This window comes from Aulostomus chinensis, chromosome 4, assembly GCF_037954235.1.
Source record: "Aulostomus chinensis isolate RoL2024-O1b breed Wild chromosome 4, RoL_Achi_v1.0, whole genome shotgun sequence".
NCBI lineage: Eukaryota > Metazoa > Chordata > Actinopteri > Syngnathiformes > Aulostomidae > Aulostomus > Aulostomus chinensis.
The window spans coordinates 1,983,871-2,007,981 of record NC_141323.1 but is presented as its reverse complement, the minus strand read 5'-3'; the positions used below and the strand labels follow the sequence as shown (position 1 = coordinate 2,007,981).

Here is a 24,111-nt window from a genome sequence, read left to right as displayed (position 1 = left end):
AAGCATTGTGCTGCTGGGAACGAGCCTGGAAAAAAAAGTGCTTCATCCACCAATGAGCACCCACCTAAAAAAAAAATTATTGTTTGTCACAATTTCACTTTTTTTTTTTTTTTTAAACATCAGACGGCTATTTCACACCCTGCACTGTAATACTCTTGAGTAGCATGTATTAGCTGTTTGCTACTGTAGCGTTACTATAGATTATAACCTCATACAACCCCCCTTCAAAAAACAATCACCGCAATCCATTTAAACACACACACACATTTGCCTGACCTTAAGAGTTCTACATTGGCTAAGGTGGACTTGAGCTCTTCAAAAGAACTGTTTGACTGAAAGGAAACAAAAGAATGTAAAGACAGATTAATCTAGTTGCTGCTAAAAAGGGACGATGCAGTGTTTGTGTCAAGTGTAATATTCTCCAAAACCAAATGGTGTAATTTTGTCTTTGTTTATCCTTCTAGGATGAGAAAGAGGGACCAGTGACCAAACACATAAGACTAACTGCTGCCTTAACATTAAAGAACATCGCCAAGCACTCTGACTGTGGTCGCATGTAAGTGTCCTGCAGGCTGTATTGAGGGTTGAGTTCACCCTAAGTTTAAGGTGATGTGGTTGCTTGTAGTCATGTTCAACCATCAACATAACTTTCTGCTCTTGCCTAACAGGTTGGTAAAGAGGCATGAGACGCACCTCTCCGTGCTTGCACTAAGTAACATGGAGGTTTCCACCACGCTCGCCAAATGCCTTTATGAACTGACACGCTCGCTCCAGCAGGCTTAATGCCAAAAGGACAACCTCTCCAACCCCTCGTCCCTCTTCGGAGATGAGAGGAGAAACGCCACCGGTGAGCTGTAGCGGGTCTGCAGGGAAGCAGAGGGCAGGAACCAGAATGAAGACCCTCCTTCTGCCGTGCCTGCCACCCCCAACCCCTGACTCATCCTCAGCTCCTTCCTCACCAACCTGTGTTCAAGTCCCCACCCTCCCCCCACCCCCCACACACACAAACTGCCACGGGGTCTTCCACCAGCTGCCCACCAGGGGGAGCGCTTTCCGACTGCTTCCCCAAGGGACTCCACCAACAAAACCCCAAACACGAGCACATTTTGTCAAAAAAAAATTTTTTGTCTTTTTGTTGTTGTTGTTGTTTTTTTTTTTTTTTCTTTTTGTCCCACAAATCGATGTGTGCGTTGGAGTGTGTGGCAACAGACTGAAGACTACGGGTGGGTGGGGGAAGAGGGCAGGGCTATTGTAGGCGTCCCACAGGGTTGGGTGGTGAAGGACTCAGCTGGTAACTGGCGCAGAGAAAATTTTTTTTCTTTAGAAACTTGGTAGCTTGGTTTTCTTACTTGAGTCAATATATTTTCACTTATTTATTATTGAAATGAATACCATTACAATTAATGAAAAAGAATCTTGTAAATATGTTGTGAATATATATAAAGAAGATCCTCTTTCATGCTGATGCAGCCACTGGAGAACTTGCTCTGTGGCATAATAGAAGCATTACTTTGGTAGGATTGAATAAAGTAGTATGTTTTTTTTTTTTGTTGTTGGTTTTTTTTTTTTTTTTTTTTTTGGTTTGTTTGCTTTTTTATGATCCCTGGTCACTTGTATCTAATGTGATTCTATACTCAGCAGTGGATGAATGTACTTAAAAACCTGTAAATAATTCTGCAAAGGTACTGATGCTGTAAAGCTTAGGGAGGGGGAAAAACAGTTTTTTGTGGAACTGTGACATTTTTTGTATAATACCTTGTAGAACTCATTTTGCTGGCTGAAAGAGTATGGAATAATATATCTCATGTCATTTTGTAGAAAAAAAAATATTGAAGGTATTCTCTCCCTTCCTATTCCCTCACATACCTTCCCCTTCAACACGCGCACACACACACACACACACACAGACACACACAAGTAACATATATCCACTGTAAGCGTTTTGTCATTGTACGGGCACAGTGCGCGTACCAAAATTTTTTTGTATTTGTAAATTGGTTTAAATACATGGAGTTTTTATACAGGTTTTCTCCTGTGTTCTTTGCTTTACGTGCAGGTATAATATTTTCTTCACTACTTTTTTCTATCTTAATATAGTGTGGAGTTTTATTGTACTATTTTTTCATTCTTAATACCATGCCACATTCCGGCTCACGTCCTCAGACTGTCCTCTCTACCGTGTGTTGTGTAACATTTATGACTGCCTGTCGTATTAGCATCTGACCAGGGCAACCCAACCATCCTCATTTCTGCAGTGTCAGTAGGATGTGTGACTATACATAGACCTAACAGTCTGTTAGAGATTGGCTTTATTTACTTTGGTGACTGTTTATAGTTTTTAAATAAAACACTGAACATTTTGCTTTGGTTTTATGCTTCTGTTTCATTGTTTCCCCTTTTTTCTTAACAATTTTTCCCAGTATATGCAGTCCAATCCACTGAAAGTACTGGTGCCACCAAAAAAAAAAACTTAAAATTCAAATACAATTTTTAAAAAGTACCGGTACACATCCACTTAGTCAGTCATGACTCTGGAACAGTACATTTTGCAGTTGAGGATGTGTGTACTTGTAAAAAAAAAAAAAAATTCTTGAAGGCACAGACAACCCCAAAAAATGAAACTAGGTGCTGGACAGCAGCACAAGCACAGAATTTAAAAAGTAGAGTCCGCATACAACATACTGCACCTGATGGTCTTAATGTGATGTATAGAGCACAAACCCTTTCTCTGACACCACACTAACTCTATTGGAAGCAGTATCTACTGTTTGGGACTTTACATTTCTAACTTTTTTTCTTTTCTGGTATCTTGGTATTCCTTAGTTGAAATCACCATTCCAGATTTTATGTTCACAAAAAGTGCATAAAATAAAAAAATTTTAAAAAGATTTTCTGGTTTTCCTTTGTTACTTCAGTGTCTATCTCAAATGGCATTTTCAGCATCTTACAGAAACATTCCAACTTTTTGGGAAAACAATTACTATCCATCACCCCAACGGCCAGACAAGAAGGTGGACACCCTTTTTTCCTCATTAGATGCAGTAGAGCAAGAGACCAGCTCACTGCTAGTTGGCTGACCTCAATGAATGGTACTGGAGGTGAGATGTTGGCATCGGTTTGTTAAAATTAACCAAACACACTTTCCCTTGATGATAAAATAATTTTAAATTACAAGATATTTTAATTTTAGAGTCAGATACATAGCAAGACCCATTCTCCAAACTCAGTACAGTTTTTAAAGGTAAGTAACACAACAAAGTCATTATTTCACTTCATATACTGTATCATAATTATATTAACTTCTCCAAAGCACTGTTTTGTTCCCGTACAAAGAATCAGCTTTATTTTGAAAGTAATGATGTACTGCGTTTTAATTATAGCTTGACTTGTTGTGATTATCGCCCCTAAATGTGACCGCCAGAGGGCAGTAAAAGTCTACATAGCAGTGACTTGTGTCGACTTGGCCTGAAGAAGTTACTTCCTATATTTTCCCCTCAGCTCTACGTTTATTTAGGATTGTTGTTCAGATTACATATTTTTTTACTTTTAGTCCCGTTTTTTTAATAAAAAGTATTCGAGTACGGTGTTTGGCGAATAAAACTTTGTTATTTCCTCATGTGTGAGCCATACATTGGGATAACTCGCGTTCTCTGTAATGTCCGGTAGCTCCTATAGGAGACGCCATTTGCACAAAATCTTAGCCAGACTGCGAGACATGTGGCTGAGACTTTTGGAAATCTGCGCTCCGATTCTAGGAAGAAACAAGTATCGCATAGTTCGACTCGCCAGCATTTCACAGCAAGAGTTTGGACCCTTAAGCAGTTTAATAGGTGACACAAGCCACAGCAGAATTTAAGAGGTGAGTAACGGCTGCTGCAGCTCGCTAACTAATGCTAACTGCTAACGAGTTGAAACGACGTAAGCAGGTGCTGTTGTTCAAAGTAGCTAGTTAGCTTCGAGCTAAATTCGAGCTGAGCTTGCTACTAGCCCGTTAGCTAACCTATGACCTTCACTGTAATCTTACCGGCTAATATTAGACACTATTTACAAAGGATAGTTTCTGTAATAATACCAGATAGCTAGCTCTCAGGTCATTGTGTTTTTAGCTAGCAATAGCTGCATTGCTAACCAACAGTAGCCCCATTGGCACCGTCGTGTTGGCACTGGTTTACGAAGTTCGTGCTAATTTGTGTTCCTTCAGGAGCCAGGCCGTGTTGGCACAAAGCTTAAAGTAGTTACGTTACATGCCTGTCAACGTATTTGCAGTCTCATTATGGTCATACCATCTAATGTGGCTGGATAATTCGCATTTAAGCTAAATGATTGATTAAGACTTTGAGGTACAGAAGTTAGCTGGGAGCTGAGCAAACGGAACACACTCCTGATATGACAGTTGGGGGACGTGTGAGATTGATAGCCCGTGTTGACTTGTTTTTCACAGCAAATGGAAGCGTGCTTTTTTTCCCCCAATAACACCGAACTTTCCTCTGCCTAAGAACCAGGTTTTACTTTGACAAACCGTAAGCTCATCATGATTTAAACGGTCAAAATGGTGGGATCAGATTTAAAATTCAGGCTAATAGCGAGGGCAAGTCTGTTGTCATACTTAAGTACCATAGATTAAAAAACACAAACAACTACTTATTAGGTTTCGAAGGTTATCAGATTCGTATTCTTCCAAGCAATCACGCCATGTTAGCTGTAAATACTTTCACACTAGTTTCTGTCACTTTTGCTATATGATTCTGTATTTATCTTGGAAATCATTCTTCTTCACTTTTTGGTAATTATTATGTTCTGAATTGTGTTATTTGCTTCACTAGAGATAATGTATGAAATGCTCCTATTATCATGGTGACTAAAATTAGTTATAATAGTTTTACAGCAGTACTGTCAAAATTATTTAAGGCACTTGAACTGAAGTCATTTAATCAAAGTTTGGATTGCAAATTAATTCAGCATAACCATGCATGTTTGTATATATGCAGATTAATAGTGATCATAAAAATCAATTACAATTTTAGGTGTTGCTCCCTCCCATGTAAGTCAAGCTTCCCCTAGCACCAAGAATAACCATGCGTTTCACATCCACAAAAGTACCAGTTTTTAATGTGCAAGACACTACAAATCCTCAAACACTGAAAACTGCTCTCTTTTTTGTCACAAAAATATTTTGTTGAAGGACAAGGGAATAGCAAGTTTTTGACATCTTTTCATGGTGTGCTTTCACTGTTTGATATTGGATTTTATGTGAATATCTGATATGCTGACATTTTACAACTTACTGTGGCCTAAAGGCCATTTGTATGATTATTAATATTTTGTGTGGACGAAAATACACATATTATTATTGTTGTTGTTGTTATTATTATTATTGCATCATATGTTCATGAACGAAGGAAAGATTTGCTCATTGGATCAGTACAATATATTAAATCACAAATACCTTCAGATACTGCTGATGTGCAGATATTCTCATGCATCCCTACAGAGAAGTTGTATTATTAGTGGCTCACTGGATCGTACTAGAGACGTTAAAGTGTGTGAACTTGGGAAGGGAGCTGCACTTGTACAGCATCTGCTGGTTTTTCCCCTTCCTGCTTTCAGTCAGGAGCAAGATTTTCTGTTGCTGATGTCATGACACATAGGCACAGATCACTTTGGTAATACTATTGATCCCTTGCTTCCAGCCCTGCTTTGTACCTGAGGTGTTAAACTTCATTCTCTGAAGCCGACGGAAAGGGGGGCCCCTTGTTGCATCATCAAATCTTGAAAATTGCACATCAGAACTTGATCCAGTTACATACATTTTACTATTACCTACACCACCCTCACCTTGACCTGTCACTAAATCCCACTTCCACTTGTTTTCACTGATGCAGGTTGAATCTGTATGCATGTGTCTGGGAGACTGTTGCTAACTTTGGGTGATGTCACTGAATATTGTTAATGAAATGGTGATCTTAACTGTTGAGGATTTATTGTGGTTTCTCTTGAAGCTGATAACCATTTTGCTCTCAATGCAGGCTGCAGCAGAAATTATTTTCTAAATGCAGGGCTGAGGAATTTTGAAAATATATCCAGTTGTGATTATTTGAACTGTTACTGAAACCACCATCTGATCCACAATATAAAGGGAATTAATATTTTTGTTATTATTGACATTTGAATAGAAAAAATATATTGACCTGATATTGATGAGATTTTTGTTGAGATTGTTCCAAATAGGGCTGGGCAATTAATCAAATTTTAATCGTCATCGCGATATCAAAATGTGCAATTAACACATCGCAAAAGTAATGTGTCCACGATGAGAAGTTCATTTTCACATGCTGCGAGAATAAACCAATCAACTGCGACGTTGTTAAATCAGCCGCGCGTACGGCCCCCAACATTAATTGGTAGTGTGGTGTCAGCTACATACGGCGTGTGTAGTGATAGCGGACCCTAGCAAGCTAATGGAGCCGAGGGCAGGCGCATTACGTGGATGATGGCTGAAGACGAAGATGCAGAGAAAACTAGCGAGCGTGAGGAAAATGAGGTGGACCTAGTGGCGAAAAAAAATAGCTCCTCACTCATTTGGAGCTATTTTGGGTTCAAACAAGACGACGTCGTACAAGCCCAGGTACTGTGTAAAACATGGGGCGGTCTTGGCAACTACGAGGGGAAACACGACCAATCTTCATCAACACCTGAAACACCACCCAAAAGAACTGCACAAACAATTCAAAGACAGCCAAGGCGCAAAACAGCCAACAACACAGAGTCCGCATGTGAGTTTAGCGATCGCGACTCCGCAGCCACTAGTTTGCCCTCGGAGAGCAAGCTGATGGCATTGGCAGGTCTCGATCTTTATAATGGGAGAAATGTTCAATTTGCCAGTTGCAATGTTTATTTTATTGATGTTTCTCCTAGATATTTTTTTAGTTAGTCTTGGAAATTGTTTGAATTTGCCAACCGTCAGGTTTGAGCCTTGTGCATTTGCAATATGCAATATGTTAAAACAGAAAGATATGCTTTAATGTACTGTAGCTAATATGTACTCTTTGATATTTCATAAAAAAAAATATATATATATACATTTATCGCAGGTGATATCATCGTAATATTGAACGGTGTAATCGCACATTGCATGTTTTCCTGATATCGCCCAGCCCAAGTTCCAAAGAAGTCTGTAGAATACCACTGGCAGGCTGGGATCTCTCTGTGGCATCCCAATACTTCATGTATAATGGTAGTTTGACACAAATTTTGGCATTAGCACATATTGCACCGTCTGCAATTTTGAACCACATTGCTAATGGTATAAAATTTTGATTTCATGTTCAATCCTAGCTAAAGGTACCATTCTAAAATTGGTCACATTGCAAAATGTGTTATTTTTCACATCATTCATCTCATAAGAAAAAAGGGGATCAGGATAATATTGCTTATTAAAAGAATGACGCTGCCTGACAGGTTGTAAGTGATTTTCTGATGATCAGATTTCAGCAAAGATGTGCATATATGTTTTATAAAAAAAAAATAGATACAGTTTTGAGTTGATGACTAGATTAAAAAAATGCTGTTAGTCTTAAAGAAAACTAAAACTGGACCAATATGGCTACAATGTGGATTTTAATTTGTTGAAAGTGATGAACCAAAAACGTCTATTGCGTCTATTCTCGTTTATTGTTTCTTTCACCCCACATTAAAATAAGGTGTATCCGTGATCCTTTTATTAAATGATAAATATAGTACATGCAGGGCAGCTGATAATGGCAATGCAAACACTAATTCTTCAGAACACATCTGGCAGAAAGGCAAAAAAGATGCCGACGTGTCACCCATGTATTTTTAAACTTGGTAAAGCATGCCAGCCTGGTATCACTGCTCTGACAAAACTTATATTTTATGGTAAAATTCAATAGAGTGGTGTTGTGATGAGTCTTAAAACCCTGAAATAAATTAGCATTGTTAGACATTCATTCCTCACACTTAGTAATGTAAGAGGGATTTTTGAAGGGTTTTTAGTTAAATGCCTAAAATAAGGTCACACACTTAAGGTATTTAAATGTTTTGGTCTACATGTCCCACAGAATAGAATACCCCAGTAGTTACAGAACTTGGGAATTTAGAAGCATTTATGCATTTTAAAAGGGATGGTTGTTAAGTGCTATCAAGTGGCTAAATAAGACTACAAAAGTTATCATGACGACTGTGGAAGTGAGAAGCTGTGGTGATGTTGAGCCATGCATCCACGCAGGGCCCAGTCCAGGAATTTGGGGGCCCCAAGCAAAATGGACGTAATATAGCAGATATAAACATTCTGCTTTCTGAGAATTAGACAGACGCACCTGATGCTTTTAAGATAGTGAAGAGCTGGTGAATGTTCCACATCGTAGGTTATTCCTGCATTTAGATTATCACGGTAGAATAGCTAGCATAGCAGAGAACCTATGCCACCTGTGTTAGGGTTTTGCAATGTCATGTCATTAAATATGATAAAAAGTGAATCTGGAATAGATCTGTGTTTTCCTTATGCTGTTAAAATAATATATTACAGTGTGTAGCCATATTATCCGCCTGTTCGGGGAAAAAAAGTTGCACTAGCTTTTTCTAGTTCATTACGAGCATTAACTGTCAGGCAGGTGGCAAATATAAACATTACCTATATTTGTTGCAAGCCTACCTGTTGCTAAATTACACCATTTGTACAAGATTCGTAACGTAGGACTTATTTTTCCAATGTAAATTATCACTTACAGCTGTCTTATGTTTTTCTTTTCTTCCTCTTCCTTTCACGTCTTTCTTTTCTGCCTTCCTGATGGATAACTCCGCTTCATGATTGCAGATTTTTCATATTGTGCCAGCTGCTGGAATCACCAACCTGGCTGGCTGGCTACCGTCAGCAACTGTATTGCGAAACCAAAAGTGTCAGACTTTTTGCTCATTGCAGGGCTTATTTAGCACTTAGATGCTAACTTCCAGGTTCACTTACAAAAACACATCATCCATACGACACTCTATTCCAATCTGGTGTTTGATTTAGTATAAAATCCTTTCGTAAAAATTTGTACAGACCTCAGCAGAGTACTAATATAACATTTTATGAAAATTATGATTCATCAATTTAAAAATTAAAGTTCCTAAGTACATTTTGTTTCTAAATTTTGTTGTGGGTCAGTGGTTCCAAAATTTTCGCACTCCTCCTGCACCCCCTGAGACATTGTACCTTGTGCAATGTACCTCATCTACTTAAGCCAGCCAACTGTCATAGGATATTACATTTTGGAAGCCTGCTACAGTAAGCAAGTGTAATAAACATTAAAAGGTCCTATTATATTCTGACATGACATGATAGTGTTTGCTCTCTATTCAGCCTCATAAAACATCTTATATTTCAACAATTAAACAGACAATTTTGGTTGGAGGTTTTTGAGAGGATAGTAGAGATTTTTGGGTGCACCCCAATGCAAATGTGTGTACCCCTGAGGTTATGGTATACCCCTGGTATGGGAAACATGGCTGAAGAGGATTCTAGTCATTTTTGTACAGGCTTGTGGGAGCAGCCCTATGAATGTGTCAGCGGCATACTGAGTGACCAAGAGTGTGTCTCCTCGTTATTGAAACGCACATGAGCACCACTGACGCCTTGAATCAGATGATGGGAAATAGTCTTGTTTCACTCCTTACATGGGTAAATCATTTTGAGGTTTGTTGCTGCTGGTCTGAATGTCTCTGTAGTGGTTAAACATGAGATGTTGCGCTCCTGCGACAGGGACAGCTGAACTAACTAGCGAGCCTTGGCGTTTAACTGCTGAATGTAAGGCCAGCAAAATGTCAGCATCATCTAGATTTCCTCAGATTGAATCAGGAAACTGATCAGTTCTGCCGTTTCACACTTCCTGGAAATAACTGTTAAATATTGACTATTTTAAAGCAAAATGTGGTTGATCATATTATCATTTCATCACAATTACCCCTCAACAGAATATCCAGTGGGCACTGGTATTTTATTGTTTTACAGTATGTTGTTGCAGTTATTAAATTGAATTGCTTCCTCATGGGATTTACATAGTTATTTGCTCCATCAGTGTGTCCTCCTACTGTGCTTTAACTAGAATGATCATTATGTAAATGCGTGTTTCATTGTTGATGTGTATGTAGAAGCATCAGATTATAAATTTAAGTCCATCCCTTCAGTTTCCCTTTTTATTTACTCAGGCACACACAGTGGTTATGGTATCAACTAAAACTGCATACACATAGTAATGGTTACACATAATACACAGGTAGTGCTAAAAAATATCCATCAACACAAATTGCAACTTTCACATGTAGACATCTGTCCTTTAAGTGCAGGTATCTAAGATTATTTTCTGAATTTTTTGGCAACATAGACCAGTAATTCCAGAATAACCTTTCACTCAAATGTAAACTAAGGGATCTGAGAGATAACTAGATTTCTGCACCTCCTCTGGACTATGTTTCTGATGTTTTCAGCCTTGGATAAATCTCACTATGATGCAAGACTATGACCAATTACACTTCACTTCAGTAAAGTGATACATCACCTCATCAGGATGACTATTGTGAATGTTATGCATGTTGCGAGCGATTGTCAACATCCAGGTGAAGTTGCTCATGTCATGCACAGGGAGTAGCTGGTTGCCTCTTACTCTACCTAATGCTGGTCTTTTTTTGTTGTTTTGTTTGTTGTTGGGTTAAAAGTACAACTGTGAAAAAATTGCTGAAAAATCTTGTAAGTGGCGGGAAAAGAGTTAGTGCATATACAGCTAGGTTTAGAATCAATGTGTCAAATGGGGGACCATTGAATGCTAGGGAACCTCTGTGACTCAAGCAATAGAAGGTAACTTAGTCACTGATGAAGCAAACTGTACTTGTCTCAATTCAGGGAAACAATTGACATAAAGATGAGAAACATGGGAGGGATTCTTAGGCAACCAGAGATTGGAATGTCTGATTGTCTGATGAAGAGCAGTTTTGATTTAAATGTCACCCTGGTGCATTAAATCAATTAAATTCAATTGAACTTTTGAAGCCCTGCAGTGTGCAAGCACATTTTGTTTTTGTCATCTGGTGAATGTTTTCTTGTTTTCGGCTAAGAAAGTGCCCACACTTTAAATGTGAGTACACTCTCCGATCAAGATGTCTGTGTAGGTTCTCATTCATCCAGGTCATAGTAGATCGAAGCGAAGGAAAATCTGGTCAACTGGACGGAAGTTTATCTTGAAAAAATTTTCAAGATAAACTTACGTCCAGTTGACCAGATTTTACTTTGCTTTGATCTCCGATCAATGTTCAAGAGCAACCAACTGCTGGAGACAAAGTTATGTGCACTGGAGGAATGGTTATTATGAGTGCGCAGCTTTAAACAGTGAAATCTTATTTTTCCTCTCCTTGTCCTCTATTTTAGTGGTGATCAGGACAGCCCAGGGCTGGACATGACTGGAGCTGGAAGTGGTGAGACTTTGAACATGCAGCAATCATTTTTTCATTGTTTGGTAAATGCTCAGATGCATGAACGATGTAACCCATCAGGATCTATATGTCTTTGCAGGTTAACTTGGATGAAAAAAGAAAACTTTTTCTGTCCTCAAATATCAGAACTGATTCATAAATTATATGACATTGTGTTTGTGTATTTCTCCTGCATCTGTAGGTGGGCAGGGCCCCCCTGATGGGACAGATGCTGAGGAGGCAGAAAAGTGTCCTATCTGCCTGGGCATCCTGGCTGGTGGCGAGCTTGCTGTGCCTGACAGCTGCTCCCATGTCTTCTGCCTCAGATGCCTCCTCACATGGGCCGAGGTGACAGTTAATGTAGCTCCGTCACATTTAATATACCATGGAATTTGTGTTATCATACCAGTTTAGTACCAAGTCGATATTTGTCCACTTTAGATTTAAAAGCTGGTTTCATCATGTTTTGGCTGTTATTTAGAACTTGTGCTGGTGACTTTTAGCAATTGTTAAGGATGACCTTTCATGTTCTTCCTGTCATCACATTTAGAAAGCCTTTGTAGTACTTGACTGGTTTGGTACATTTTTTTAAGGCCATTACTGATATTGTCTTTACACCAATAAACATAAATAAAGCTAACAATGGCTGTAAGGCCTTCCCCCAGAACGAACTTATTACTGGTTTGAAAAAAGTCAATGACTGGCATGAATTGTTGTCTACTTGCTGTTATCATGCTAAATTTTTGTTTATCTTCCAAACTGCAGATGGTACCTTCTTGCCCAGTGGACAGAAGACCATTCAGTAATGTTTACAGATGGGACGGTAATCTTCGCTGTCTGCAGGTCAGTCAGATTTCTTAGGAATAGGTTATTTTCCATTTTTTTGTCATTCAGTATTCATTATTCAATTATAAATGTTATAAACGTAGCAAGGCATTCTCTCACAAATTACATAACCTAGAGATTCATTCTGAGAGGGGACTTTGGTTTCATGTCTCATTTCGAACATCAGGTTTCGAGCCAATATCTCAACTGCCACCATGAATATGAAGACTACCAAAGCATTTCAATTTAATCTTGATGTAATGTTCAAACCTTCACTATTAGTATTGTTGTGTCAGCTTGACTGAACTGTCGCAAAATTTTGGCCTCTTAAAGGCTAGCACAAGAAGTTGATTTTGTGTCTGTGTCTTAGCTGGGCCATCGGTCAAAGACACACATCAGCTGTATGAGAAACATGCACACCCTGGTGTGGCACAAAGGTTATTCAAGGCTTTGGTCATTCAACCTGACCACAGACTTTGGTCTGCATGACTTAATTTCCCCTTGCACCCGCTGTCAAGTACTTTGCAAAAGCATGTCTTAATGTTGAATGAAACCGTTATAATTTTTTTGCTCTTTTCCATATTGTTGTAAGGTTCCAGTGAGGAAGCAGGTGACTCAACCTGAAGAGAGTTGCTTCTGTAGAAACCCTGAACACAAAGTCTGTCTCAAGTAAGTGTTCACTGGAACCTATTGTTGACACATAAGCCAATCATGTTATGAGCTTTTGAGTGAATGATCTATGAAATCAGCAAATCAAGAACAATTTCTTTTCTTTTCCAGAAGAAAGCCTGGGAGGAGGTTAAGACTACAAAAGGCAGAGAGGACAGCTGATTATAAAGCAAAAGGACTGGTCAGGAAATGTATGTTCAAAACCTTCAATTTTACCTGACTAACAAACATTCCATTTCATATGGATCTTTTCTTCCAAACCTCTGAGTCCAGCTCTGGCCTGCTACACACAGACCTGAAAGACATAAGCTAGACTCACCTGGGTTGTGAGCCCTACTGGCATCTCACTTTGTATAAACGTTAGACTGAGACTAGACTACTGGGACCTCCCGTTTTTTCACCAAAAAAACAGGATTTAGTTGGCTACACAATGTGCTGCTACATTTAAGCTAACACTAGCTTACAGAGAGGACTGCCATCTTTAGTAGTAACTGAGTAACTCTTGTCCAGACAGGAAGCATCATGATCTTCAGTTTCCATTGCCACTACAAGCACATATGCCCATACTGAGCTTGGCCCACTCAGGCAGAAAAATTGTGGAGGATGGACATGTTCAATTTTGCTGCATATGTGTTTTGGGTGAAGGGAAAGTATTCTGTTGATGAAACTCTGGATGAAGTGAACTTCAGATAACTTCATGAACTTCAGATAAGTGGAAGGATGAATCTCCAGTCACAAGAGTGTCCTCTTTTTACACAGCATTTGTCACACTGGATGTGTGAAGCTGATTGACAAGCATCTGTTGGTTTGTCTTCAAGTGTGAACCCTCTTGGAAGGCATTGGGGTGCTCCCTATCAGGGGACTTGAACCATTTGTTGCACTGCAGAGACAGTGAAGGTGATGGTGAAGGACATTTACACTGTACCCCTCTTGGTCTTCTCCATGCTCTTTCATTTGTTTTTACCTATGGGCTACCTTCCTCCATGATGCACACAGTACTGATGTACCTATATATTAGCAGGTAATGTGTGTGTTCACTCTCTGTCACACATGTTGGGGCATGAAGAGCCCCTTCCTGCTTTTTGTCTTATCGGACTGTATTTGGTTGGTGTCAATTGCCCAGGCTATCTCTTGCTCTGTGGTGCCACTACGGTGCATATGGGGTTCTGTGATGCATCACCATGGCTGACTATGAATGCAGCAGCATACTGGTTTCATGGCATTCTATGGTATGGCCATTGACTGACATCGTACTTTGCACATTAGTCTATTTAAATTCTTGGGGAAAATGCAGCTGGATGGAGGTTCTTACCCACAGGTGTATCATTCTTTTTTTCCCTCAACCCTTGTTTTCAGATTGGAGAGATTTTAACATACTCCAATCGCATGGCGTGATGTTTCAATTATAATGAAATAGATCGTTTTTTTTTTTTGTACTATAATTTCCATTTCTACAAGTATTGGCGTAGTCTTCATTTGGAAAAAATACTATTTCGAAGCCAAATATCCAGGCCTCCTCAGGGTTAAATACACTAGAGGAATACATCTAGACTGAAAGAATCGGAAGTTACAGTTTATAACTTGCATTTCTCAGCAATTTTTAATTGTCTGTAAATGTCTCTTCCAGGTTATGATGATGACCCATCCTCACTGAACAGAAAAAAGGTGTAGTAGTGATTTCCTTTTGCTGTTTCCATTGTGTACATGTTAAATGCCACATTGTTTGTTGAATTTAATCATTTTTCTGTTCTAATCAGTGTTTGATGTGTTTTATTAAGGTGAGAGGAACAGGGTGCTGTGCTTGGTCATCTTCTCCCTTTGTCTCATTAATGACTACTTCGACACAGGACATGTAAGTCAGGTTTCTCTTTGATGAGTAATTATATGACAAATATGGATGTGTTTTTTAGGGTTTCTACTTGATGAAACAGCAATTATCTTAATTTTTTTTTTAATCTGAAGATTTAAATATTTTCTGCACCTGTTACTCACAGAACTGTTTGCCAGTTTGTCAAATTCCAAGAAGTGTTTATATTTTTATAATTTAAAGTATGGGTTTAAAGATAGACTGATGCACTGACATTTCGTGGGTTCGTTGTGGCTACACTGACTTGAACAACTTTCTTTGGAAAGAAGCTGGATGGTAATTGTTGATAAAGACTTGGTGTATTGATGCATGTCACAATGATGTGCATAATTGTCATTTTTCCCCCAAGCCAGGCTAGAAACATGTCAGGGGCTTACTGACAGACTGACTTACTAAGTGAGCAAGTGACTGACTCCCCACTGTCCCCCACTGTTGCAACACACGTGTTGGGACCGGCTCCGCAGTTGTCTAGAAAGCAGAATTTCAAAAGGCTTTGCAAGTGTTGAATTAAAAGTCAGATAAGAGTTCAAATATCAGAACAGCGTATGAGGGGGAAAATTACAATCAACTAAAAGCAACACAAGGAGCCTATGCCAACTGTTCACATAGATAGATAGAAGTTTCATCAGCAGAAGAGGAAAAAATAAGTCCCATTTCATTCATTAATACACCTGTGAGGACTGCCAGCATCTCAGCAGATGGAAGTCTACTGGAGGAAATATGACTGTTCAGCTCACAGTTTAACCAAAAGATGCTCTATTTGTGTTGCGGCGCTGTGGCCTTCTACAGGTGTTTAGAGGAGCAGAATGCTCTTTGATCTTCTGCTGTGACATTGCCAGTGTTTTCACGAACATATGATAAGCTGTTCTACATGATCTGTATCGATACAGGGTCATTTACAGACATCAGTTTGTTTGATCAAATGAATGTAGAAAGCCATAGAGTAGTTTAAGGGATATGATACAGAGATTTTCCTAATTAAATCTTTAGTTATTTAGAAATTTATCTCGATGTCTTGATCTGGACGTCCAGTTACATATCATTATCAGTCAAGGGTTTTGTTGGTCATGCAGTAATAAGGTATGCAGGGGTAATTTAAAATAAAAGCAGAAGGGGGGGGGGGTGGTCGGAACAATAAAAATGGGTATGTTCTCTTGAGTGTTCCTAACAAAATGTTCTGCCAAAGATGTTTGATGAACCTGTAGTATCTTTCTGAGCTGTTCACATGATCTGATGTTGTGATAATAAGTCATAATATGTTATCTGATGAGGCAGCTTCTTCAACAACATGCCATTGATTTCTTGATGTTCTGCAGCCGCCTTGTGGCAGAAAACAGTACAGCAGTAAAATGGCAGCACCCTCTAAGCCATTCAGCATAATTTTTAATCAGATAGAAATACCGTATGCCAGAGTGAAACATCAAAAATTTGATTCTGGCTTTGAGCTATATCAGGATGTGTATTGAATCATTGATGCACAACCACTAATATAATGCCGTTAAACACTGTAAATGTAAATCATCTTGTTTTGGAGTGACTGTAGCTTCATTTTATGATTCAAACCATCTGGATTAAGGATTATTTTCGAATTCAAAACTTGAATGGTGAAAATTAAAATTTTGGAGGGTCCCTCAAAAATAACAAATTTTCATCCTTGTGCAGTACAGAGGCTGCGTGGGAGATGGAGGACATTGCATATGAGTTGAAACAGTGCAAACCCCGGGTGCAAAATTGCCCGTGGCTTTCTTCTACTGCAGTCATCACTGCAAATAGCACCTCAAGGTAATAAAATATTGGCTTGTATACTGATCTTGTTGCTGTTCTTTTGTTTTAATTCTTTTGTGAGCAACCCTTCTAATGCTATGTTCTCACCAAACAAGTTGGAAGTTTTTTTTGTCCACATTTTGATATCGCAGTAGAATTTTGATTGAAGAACATTTTGTCCATTTCCTTCATTTTACATTTGAGTAAATGTTGCAAAGGGTTGAGCCTCAGACCTAACCTAAGACTTTCTCAAAGTGGATGGAAGCTAAATTTTGGGAAGGTCATGTCTGTACTGGAGCCTCTAAAGATCTGCAATTCTTGCGTGATTTTTGTGAATCCAGCTTACTTTAAGGATAACATGTTCTGGGCAAACATAAGGGAGAGTGTATTTATCAGTGCGGAGCGACAGGATCCCAGTCAACCCATTGTAAGGGAGTGCAATTTACAGCACATTTTTATGTCTTGTAATATATACTGCTTTTGTGGTATAAAACTACCTGTGTCTCAATAGTAGATTGTGGCTGTATCATGTCCCTCTATCAAAGAGTGGGTGTAGACCCAACTGTAATTGTTATTGCATCCTGTTAGTTTTGTGAATGATGTATGATGTATGCAATTTCAGTCTCATACATTGGAATAAAACATAACGGCAAAGTGCTAAAAATACAAATATAATGATTAATTGTTCTTACTGCTTTAGTCATTGAGCTTATATCTGACAACGATTCATCTTTTCTTTGGTTAATAGGCAGAGTTTCCACCTTAATAATGGGAACCCCTTTATGTTTGAACTCTCATCATTTCCCTCCGTGTCTGGTTCACTGCTTGGGTCTGGCCATTTTGGTGAGTAATAAGTCACATGTCACTTTTTGTTGCTAATATCTTTTCTGAAGTACCGTAAATTCCGGACGATAGAGCGCAACGTTATATAAGCTGCAGATGCTTATTTTAGGGAAAAAAATCAACTTTGAACACGTATAAGCCGCAACGGTAAATCAGCCGCGGTGCACGGTGGAAGCACCTCGGCCGCCCGTTCTCTGCGTGTTGACCCAGTCTTCCAGAGTGTTTTCAAGTTCGGGCCATCTGCTATTATGACCTCTGAAAGCTTTTGTAGTCTTTTTGCATTGGGTCAGTTCGTCATGTTGCCGCCTCCAGCGTCTCACCATCGATTCGTTTATGCCAAACTTACGTGCTGCAGCTCTATTTCCATCTGCCACCGCCAGATTGATTGCCTTTAACTTGAAAGCTGCATCATAAGCATTCCTTCTTCTGCTCTCCATCTTGAGGGTGAGTACAAATGACTGAAAATATCGTGTGATGCTCTTTTTACACTGCACCGCGGCATGGACTGGACGCTCCAAGTACAGTACTTAGAGAAATTACCATAACATTTGGCCAGGAATTTCCCTAAGTACGGTACTTGGAGCTACCATCAGGAACAATAGGGAATTACTGCCCGCTGCCGCTGCCCGCCACACCCCAGGGTGAAGGTAAAATCCTCGTATAAGACGCACCGGAGTATAAGCCACAGGGCATGAAGCGTCGAAAAAAAGTCACGGCTTATAGTCCAGAATTTACGGTAATAGTTTTATTGTTGTTTGTGGGATTGTGGCAGATGTCACAATTGTTATAATACTTTGGCAGTACTGAATTCCAATTCTTGTCATTGTAAGATAATCGAAACCCCCTGTGCCAAAGGGTTAAAGTCATAGATGGTTGTCCTCCCCATGGACAAAGCATGGAACAAGGTGCACTCTTATTCCCCTTTAAGAGGCTAAATTAATTCCGCTGAAAAATGGAGATTAAAGTCAGCTCAAAGTCTGAGATCAGAGCCAATGATTAAATAAAGAACTGTCACTGTTTGACGTCTATGTCCAGCATGATAGAAAGGAGGATATCTGCTAAACACTTATTCAATTTCATGGTTATTTAAAGACAGGTGAATTAAAGATAAAGTTTTCTTAAAACAATAGCTATTAGATATTGCCGACTGTATCTTTATTGTCTAACATTGTCTTCTTTTCCAGTGTTTCAGGGTGTTGTCTGTGCCATCACTTGTCCAAAAGGAGGAGAGAAACGAGGCGGCCGCGCATCAACCTCCAAAGCTCCCACCAAAAAAGAGTCTCTACCATCCAGACGAACCGGACGCAGCAGTAAAACCCAGGAGGAGACTCCTGCATCAAACCAGTCATCTCCACCACAATCCAGTGCATCAGACTCTGACTCATCCACTAACCAGTCCTCCAATCCAGATAGGGCTTCTCAGGTGCCAGCAAAAAGGAAGGGTAAGCGGGTAACAAACCGTAAGGCGAGTGGAAAACGGAAAGCCACAACACGAAAAAAAAGCTCCCCTGAGTTGGTTAGCAGCCCAGTAGTGAGTGAGGAGGAAGATGGTGATCAGGGTGACGACACCGACAAGGAGGAAGAAGACGAACCTGCAGTGGAGCAGGAGGTGAACAACTTGGAGCAGCAGCATTCTGATTCAGAAAGAAGTCTAACAGGAGAAGATTGTTTAAATTCTGCTGACTGGCAAAGCAGTGCAGAACCTTTAAGCAGTGACATGGGGCAGGATAGTAATGAGATGGAGGAACAATCTAATGAACAAGAACTGAAAGCAGAAGAGAGAGACCCATACTGTCCCTCAGACTCACCACCAAAAAGCCCCAGTTCATCCTCAGAGGGTCAACAGAGCACAAGGGAGGAGGATCAGCATGCCGGCTCCTTTTCCTTTGGAGAAACTGTGAAAAGCTCACCATCCCCCTGCGACTTGGGGGATAAACTGCTGGAGAACCTTATGTCTCACTTCTGCGAGGAACAAACTGATAAAATGGAGATTCTTGCAGGATCAGAAGAAGCCATCAATGAGGAATCATTCGGCGATGTGAAGACAGAACAGTATGAAAACTCTCAAGCTGATTCTCCCCATGCTGAACAGTCAGAGGAAAATGTAGCTGTCAAAGAGCCTAAAGCTTTAGAGGACACTGATACAAAATTACTTGGATCAGAGGAGTCTCCAGTAGTTGACAGTTCAGGGGAAGGCAACAAGGACAGTCCATCCAAAGATGACACTAATGTTGTGCCTATGGACTGCAGTTCACCCATGAGTGAGCATGGTCACGAGCCCATTTTGGAACTGTCGAAAGAGAATGCTGCCCCAGCTGCTGCAGAAACTTTTGCAACTGAAAGCCTGGTTGCTAAGGATGAGAGCACCAAAGACCAAGGGGAAAGAGAAAGGAGTGAGGAGAGGAAGAATGGCAGGCAACGGCGCTCTCGCTTCCACTCCCCGACATCCACTTGGTCACCTAAGAGGGACTCTAAACGAGAAACATCCAGGCGCTCACGCTCACACTCTAGAGAGCGTGACAGCAGCCCACCCTCCAGCCGCTCATCCCGCGCTCGAAGCAGAGATAGGGACAGGGACCGAGATTATTCCAGGAGGGATAGGAGTCGTGAGAGAAGAAGGCGACGATCCAGGAGTCGCTCCAGATCCAGATCACGGTCTCGTTCTAGATCTCGATCAAGAACAAGGTCTTATAGATGGGGGTCCAGCCCTGAACGGCCAGCCTCAAGAGAGCTTTCTCCCCAGAGGAAAGACAGAAGGGGTGGATGGCGGTCAGGGCAGGGCAGTGGAACTGGTGGTGATGGACATAGGTATCATGGAGGCGCTGGCCGCTTTGAAAATGGTGTCCCTACAGAAACATCACCTGATCCTGACTGGGTTACTGAAAAGACTCGTAGTGAAGCTGAGGGCAGGAGCCGAGACTCGAGGTTCACAGGCAACCCACGCTGGGAAGACCGTGGGAACAGGGGAGAGTCAAGGGGTCGTGGGGGACGTGGAGGTTTTGAACGTGGCCAGGGCAGTGGCAACCGTAGCTTCTACAACCAGCAGGAGGAGGCTGCTGAGAACCGCTGGCAGCCCAGAAACAATTTCTCAGGTACTGGAAATAATTCAGGGAATGATGCATACAGCCGCTTCAATGAGAATCGAGGTGGTGGCCGGAGGAAAGAGTCTGAGCCGGGCGACTCCATGCTTGACCGGTCAGGCTGGTCATCGGCATCCAGCTGGGCTGTCAGGAGGACGCTACCTGCAGACGTTCAGGATTATTACTCCAAGAGGGGTAGAGGAGGACCAGGAGGCTGGAACCGACCAGAAGAGGGACAAGTGGCAGCAGGTTAAAATCGTTGTCTCACTGCATTTGTGAAAATAGGACTTCTTTGTATAACTATACATATTAACTGTAAAACATTACTGCTTCAAATTATTGAAATGGAAATAAAATTAAAAATGAAGACCTTTTTCCTTCAAGATATCCAGAATGGTTATATCTGTAGTCATTAACATATATTTGTATAGTTGTATAGTATTTCAATAGTCTTTTTTTTTTTTTTTAATAAAGGACTTTTATTCATTTTATGGATTTATTAAAAAAATCGAAGCCATTACCACGTTCTGTGAGGTATTTTAGTACTCAGCATACCTGCAGTCAATAAATAAGTCTTCCAATATGTTGGTCTTAACAAATGAAACTTCTGACAGTTTCTTGACCTTTAATTTTTTTCTTCTCCAGATCCCCCTAAAAGTGAACCTTGTGCCCAGACTGTCCCGGGCAATGCTCCAGTTCCTGTGATGAACATGATGCCTCCGCCTCCTCCTCAGCTGAATGTTCTTCACCATCACTACCCCATGCAGGGCCCTCGAGGACCCCTGCCGGTCAGCTTGCAGCCTGCAGCTCCGTACGGCATGCCTCCTCAGGTTCCTGTGCACCTCCACCCTGCTGTGCCACTGCTTCAGGTGCCTGCTGTTGGCGCCCAAGGCCTCCCACCCCCTCCCCCACCACCACCACCCATGCTGCAAGGCAGCCAGACAGCAGTAGTTCAGTCTGATGGCCACACAACACAGGTATGATGCACAAGGCAGAATGACTACTGAGAATGTAAAGAGACCGATCTACCAGATTGATTGAAATGAACAAAATTGACCAGTTACCCAAATTTAAGAACTTGTAGCTGGTCAGTCACACCTGTTGAACTTTTTCAATCCTTCCTCCTGTCATTAGATGACGAGTACCATGGTGGGTTATGGAAAACCTGGCCTGCTTCCAACCCCAACCAAAGCAGGTGTTGCAGCGACCCAGGGCCAGCAAGCAGTCAGCCAGGTGCTACCATCCTCAACAACTCAGCCTGCTCAGCACAACAAGGCTCAAGCGGACAGCTCCAAAAAAGAAAAGGTAACTTTGATGCCACCCTTTCATTAAAAGTCACATGAACACAGAGTCTGATCTATTCTCCGTCCCCCAGAAACAACAGATCCAAGAGAAAGCGATAAATGAAGTGAAGACAGCCATCAAACCATTTTACCAAAAGAAGGAAATCACCAAGGAGGAGTACAAGGAGATTGTTCGCAAAGCTGTTGAGAAGGTAATACAATCATTACATGAACACTTTCTCAAACCAGCAGTCAGCTCAGCTCATCTTGTTTAACAAACAACATTGTGGGTATTCACTGGCCATCGTGCAGTCATTTCATTAGGTAAACTATGCCTTTTGGGCAAATTGATGGCTGCCTTTTTCCAAATCCCCAGTGTTTTAAGAAATGGCATCAAACTCTGAGGTAACTAGTTAATGGTAACCTGCATGCTGGAAACGGCAGGTTTAACCACAATTTGGAGCACAAGACATGCCGGGTTGTTTGATTAATAAAGGGAAGTTACTTGCTGAGCTTCTGCGCAGTTTTTGGAATCCGTCAATTTGGGGGGGGGGGGGGGGTACACCATTTTCAGCTTCTTTGCATGTGCGTAAATTTAGTATGAATTCTTTTTTTTTTTGATTCTAGCAATTTTTTTTCCCTCTCAGGTATGTCACAGCAAGAGTGGTGAAGTGAACTCGAGTAAGGTGGCCAACCTGGTGAAGGCCTATGTGGACAAATACAAACATGCACGCAAGAAGTGAACTCCCACCTGGTTGTGGCGTGGCAATGCCCTCTCAGACCCATTCAGCTGCTCAAGTGCAATTTCTTCAAGCTGGAATCTGGCCTCCAGACTCAAAGATGATGGAGAGCCTACACTTTCTTTTTTTTGATATCTCTACCTTTTATTGAATGATGAAGATTTTTTTCTATAGATTTTGATATTTTGTTAGAAAAAAAGAATTACCCAATCATAAATTGTAATGCAAGAGCCCTTTATTTTGCATAGAACACGACTTGCAGAACTACTGTAAGGAGAGCAGGGTAGCTAACTGACGTCGGCTCATTGTGGAGAGAATCTGCCAGGCTGCTGACTGGTACAGTGAATTTCTCCTTCATGGCATCCTGATTGCTTCGCTTATTAAAATAATGTCAATGTTCTTTTTAAAAAAAATATATAATATTTCAGATCAAAGCCTAGTTTAAGAAATGCATTGTCTTTTTTTAATCTCAGTGGCCCAATGATTGTGATTGTTATCAGGGCCCTGATTGCTTGAGGAGACACAGTAGGATGGCCAATCAGCAGTGAGTGTGTTATGTAAGGTGAAGGTCCTGGGGGTAGGGATCAAGTGATCCCCACCCCCATCCTGAATGTGTAATAAATGTTGATGTGTGAACATGAACTGTGCGAAGTATCCAGAGAGTAGTGAAATAAAGTAGCTGCTTCCTGATGTGCTGTTTCTTCGTCCGAGAGATGACTGGGAGGAAGGAAGTCATCTATTGTGAGGACATGTTCATTGGTTCTCTATCTCTGTAGTTGGGTTCTCTGCTCTTCTTCACCTTTTAAAACAATGTTTAGTTGTTGGCAACTGTTATCTTGAAGATTCATAAAAAGCTTTGAAATTCCTGAGTGGAAAATTCACTGATGTATTTTATGTTATCCCATTTAAGGCATTTTATCAAAACTCATGGAAAGGAGGGGAACATGTCTAAAGATGTCAGTACACTGTTGAGCAGAAAATTCAAAGTAACATTTACTGGATGTACACTGAGGTGGAGCGGTTTTAAATGTATGTCAGAAAGAAGATAACTTCCAGTTCTGCTGCTTTATTTTTCTCTTAGGGGGTCACTTTTTAATCTCTCAATGGAGATCCCTCTCTGCTGGGTTTCCTTGTTTACACTGGGTCGCAGAGCTGGTGTCAAGTGTTAGCATAACATGCTAACAGCATCAACTCAATGTTGAGGGAAAAAGTATGAGAGAGATTATACACTGACCGGGGGCAGGAAAACTATGCCATTAACATAATATTGCTCCATGCATGTTTAGATAAATAACACTAAATAAAACAACTCATCAGTTTGAGGATTGGATATATTTGTGTTGTGTGCACAATTCAGTTTTGCTCTCCGTTGGTGGTCACATTTGTAATGCAGATTGAAGTTCAGTACTTTGTCAATTTCCCCTCTGAACAAGCTGATTTTATTCTCACATGTTGACTCCTACAAGATCAACGATCCTCACATGATATCCTCATGACATAAGAATGCTGGGAAATTTGACCTTTTGTCGAGTAATGATGTCCGTTCCCTCTTTTGACCACCAGGGAGCACCCTTGTC

At 40.6% G+C, this 24,111-nt stretch overlaps 2 protein-coding genes across 2 annotated transcripts in view; both read left to right on the top strand.

Annotated features, from left to right (window-relative positions):
• The window catches only part of arid2 (AT-rich interactive domain 2), a 44,438-nt gene extending 41,780 nt beyond the window's left edge, over window positions 1-2,658 (top strand). The window contains exons 20-21 of the mRNA XM_086201009.1: window positions 465-556; window positions 669-2,658. Of these exons, the coding sequence (XP_086057135.1) occupies window positions 465-556; window positions 669-783 (207 nt within the window). The 3' untranslated portion in view covers window positions 784-2,658. The remainder of the gene's footprint in view (window positions 1-464; window positions 557-668) is intronic.
• An 828-nt stretch (window positions 2,659-3,486) lies between these two features.
• scaf11 (SR-related CTD-associated factor 11) lies at window positions 3,487-23,841 on the top strand. Its single transcript, XM_086201007.1, has 15 exons — window positions 3,487-3,859; window positions 11,420-11,466; window positions 11,666-11,811; window positions 12,229-12,306; window positions 12,881-12,957; window positions 13,069-13,148; window positions 14,585-14,622; window positions 14,736-14,809; window positions 16,487-16,606; window positions 17,337-17,431; window positions 18,616-20,760; window positions 21,157-21,488; window positions 21,646-21,816; window positions 21,887-22,006; window positions 22,442-23,841. Exons 2-15 carry the CDS (start codon window positions 11,448-11,450, stop codon window positions 22,535-22,537), a joined length of 3,591 nt encoding a protein of 1,196 aa, XP_086057133.1. The 5' UTR covers window positions 3,487-3,859; window positions 11,420-11,447; the 3' UTR covers window positions 22,538-23,841.
• Window positions 23,842-24,111: the final 270 nt, after the last annotated feature.

Bases quoted from the DNA above. Each gene is read 5' to 3' on its own strand.
- scaf11 (XM_086201007.1), top strand. The intron at 12,307-12,880 runs GTCAGTCAGATT...TATTGTTGTAAG, and splicing joins GTAATCTTCGCTGTCTGCAG to GTTCCAGTGAGGAAGCAGGT. The intron at 14,810-16,486 runs GTAAGTCAGGTT...ATCCTTGTGCAG, and splicing joins ACTACTTCGACACAGGACAT to TACAGAGGCTGCGTGGGAGA.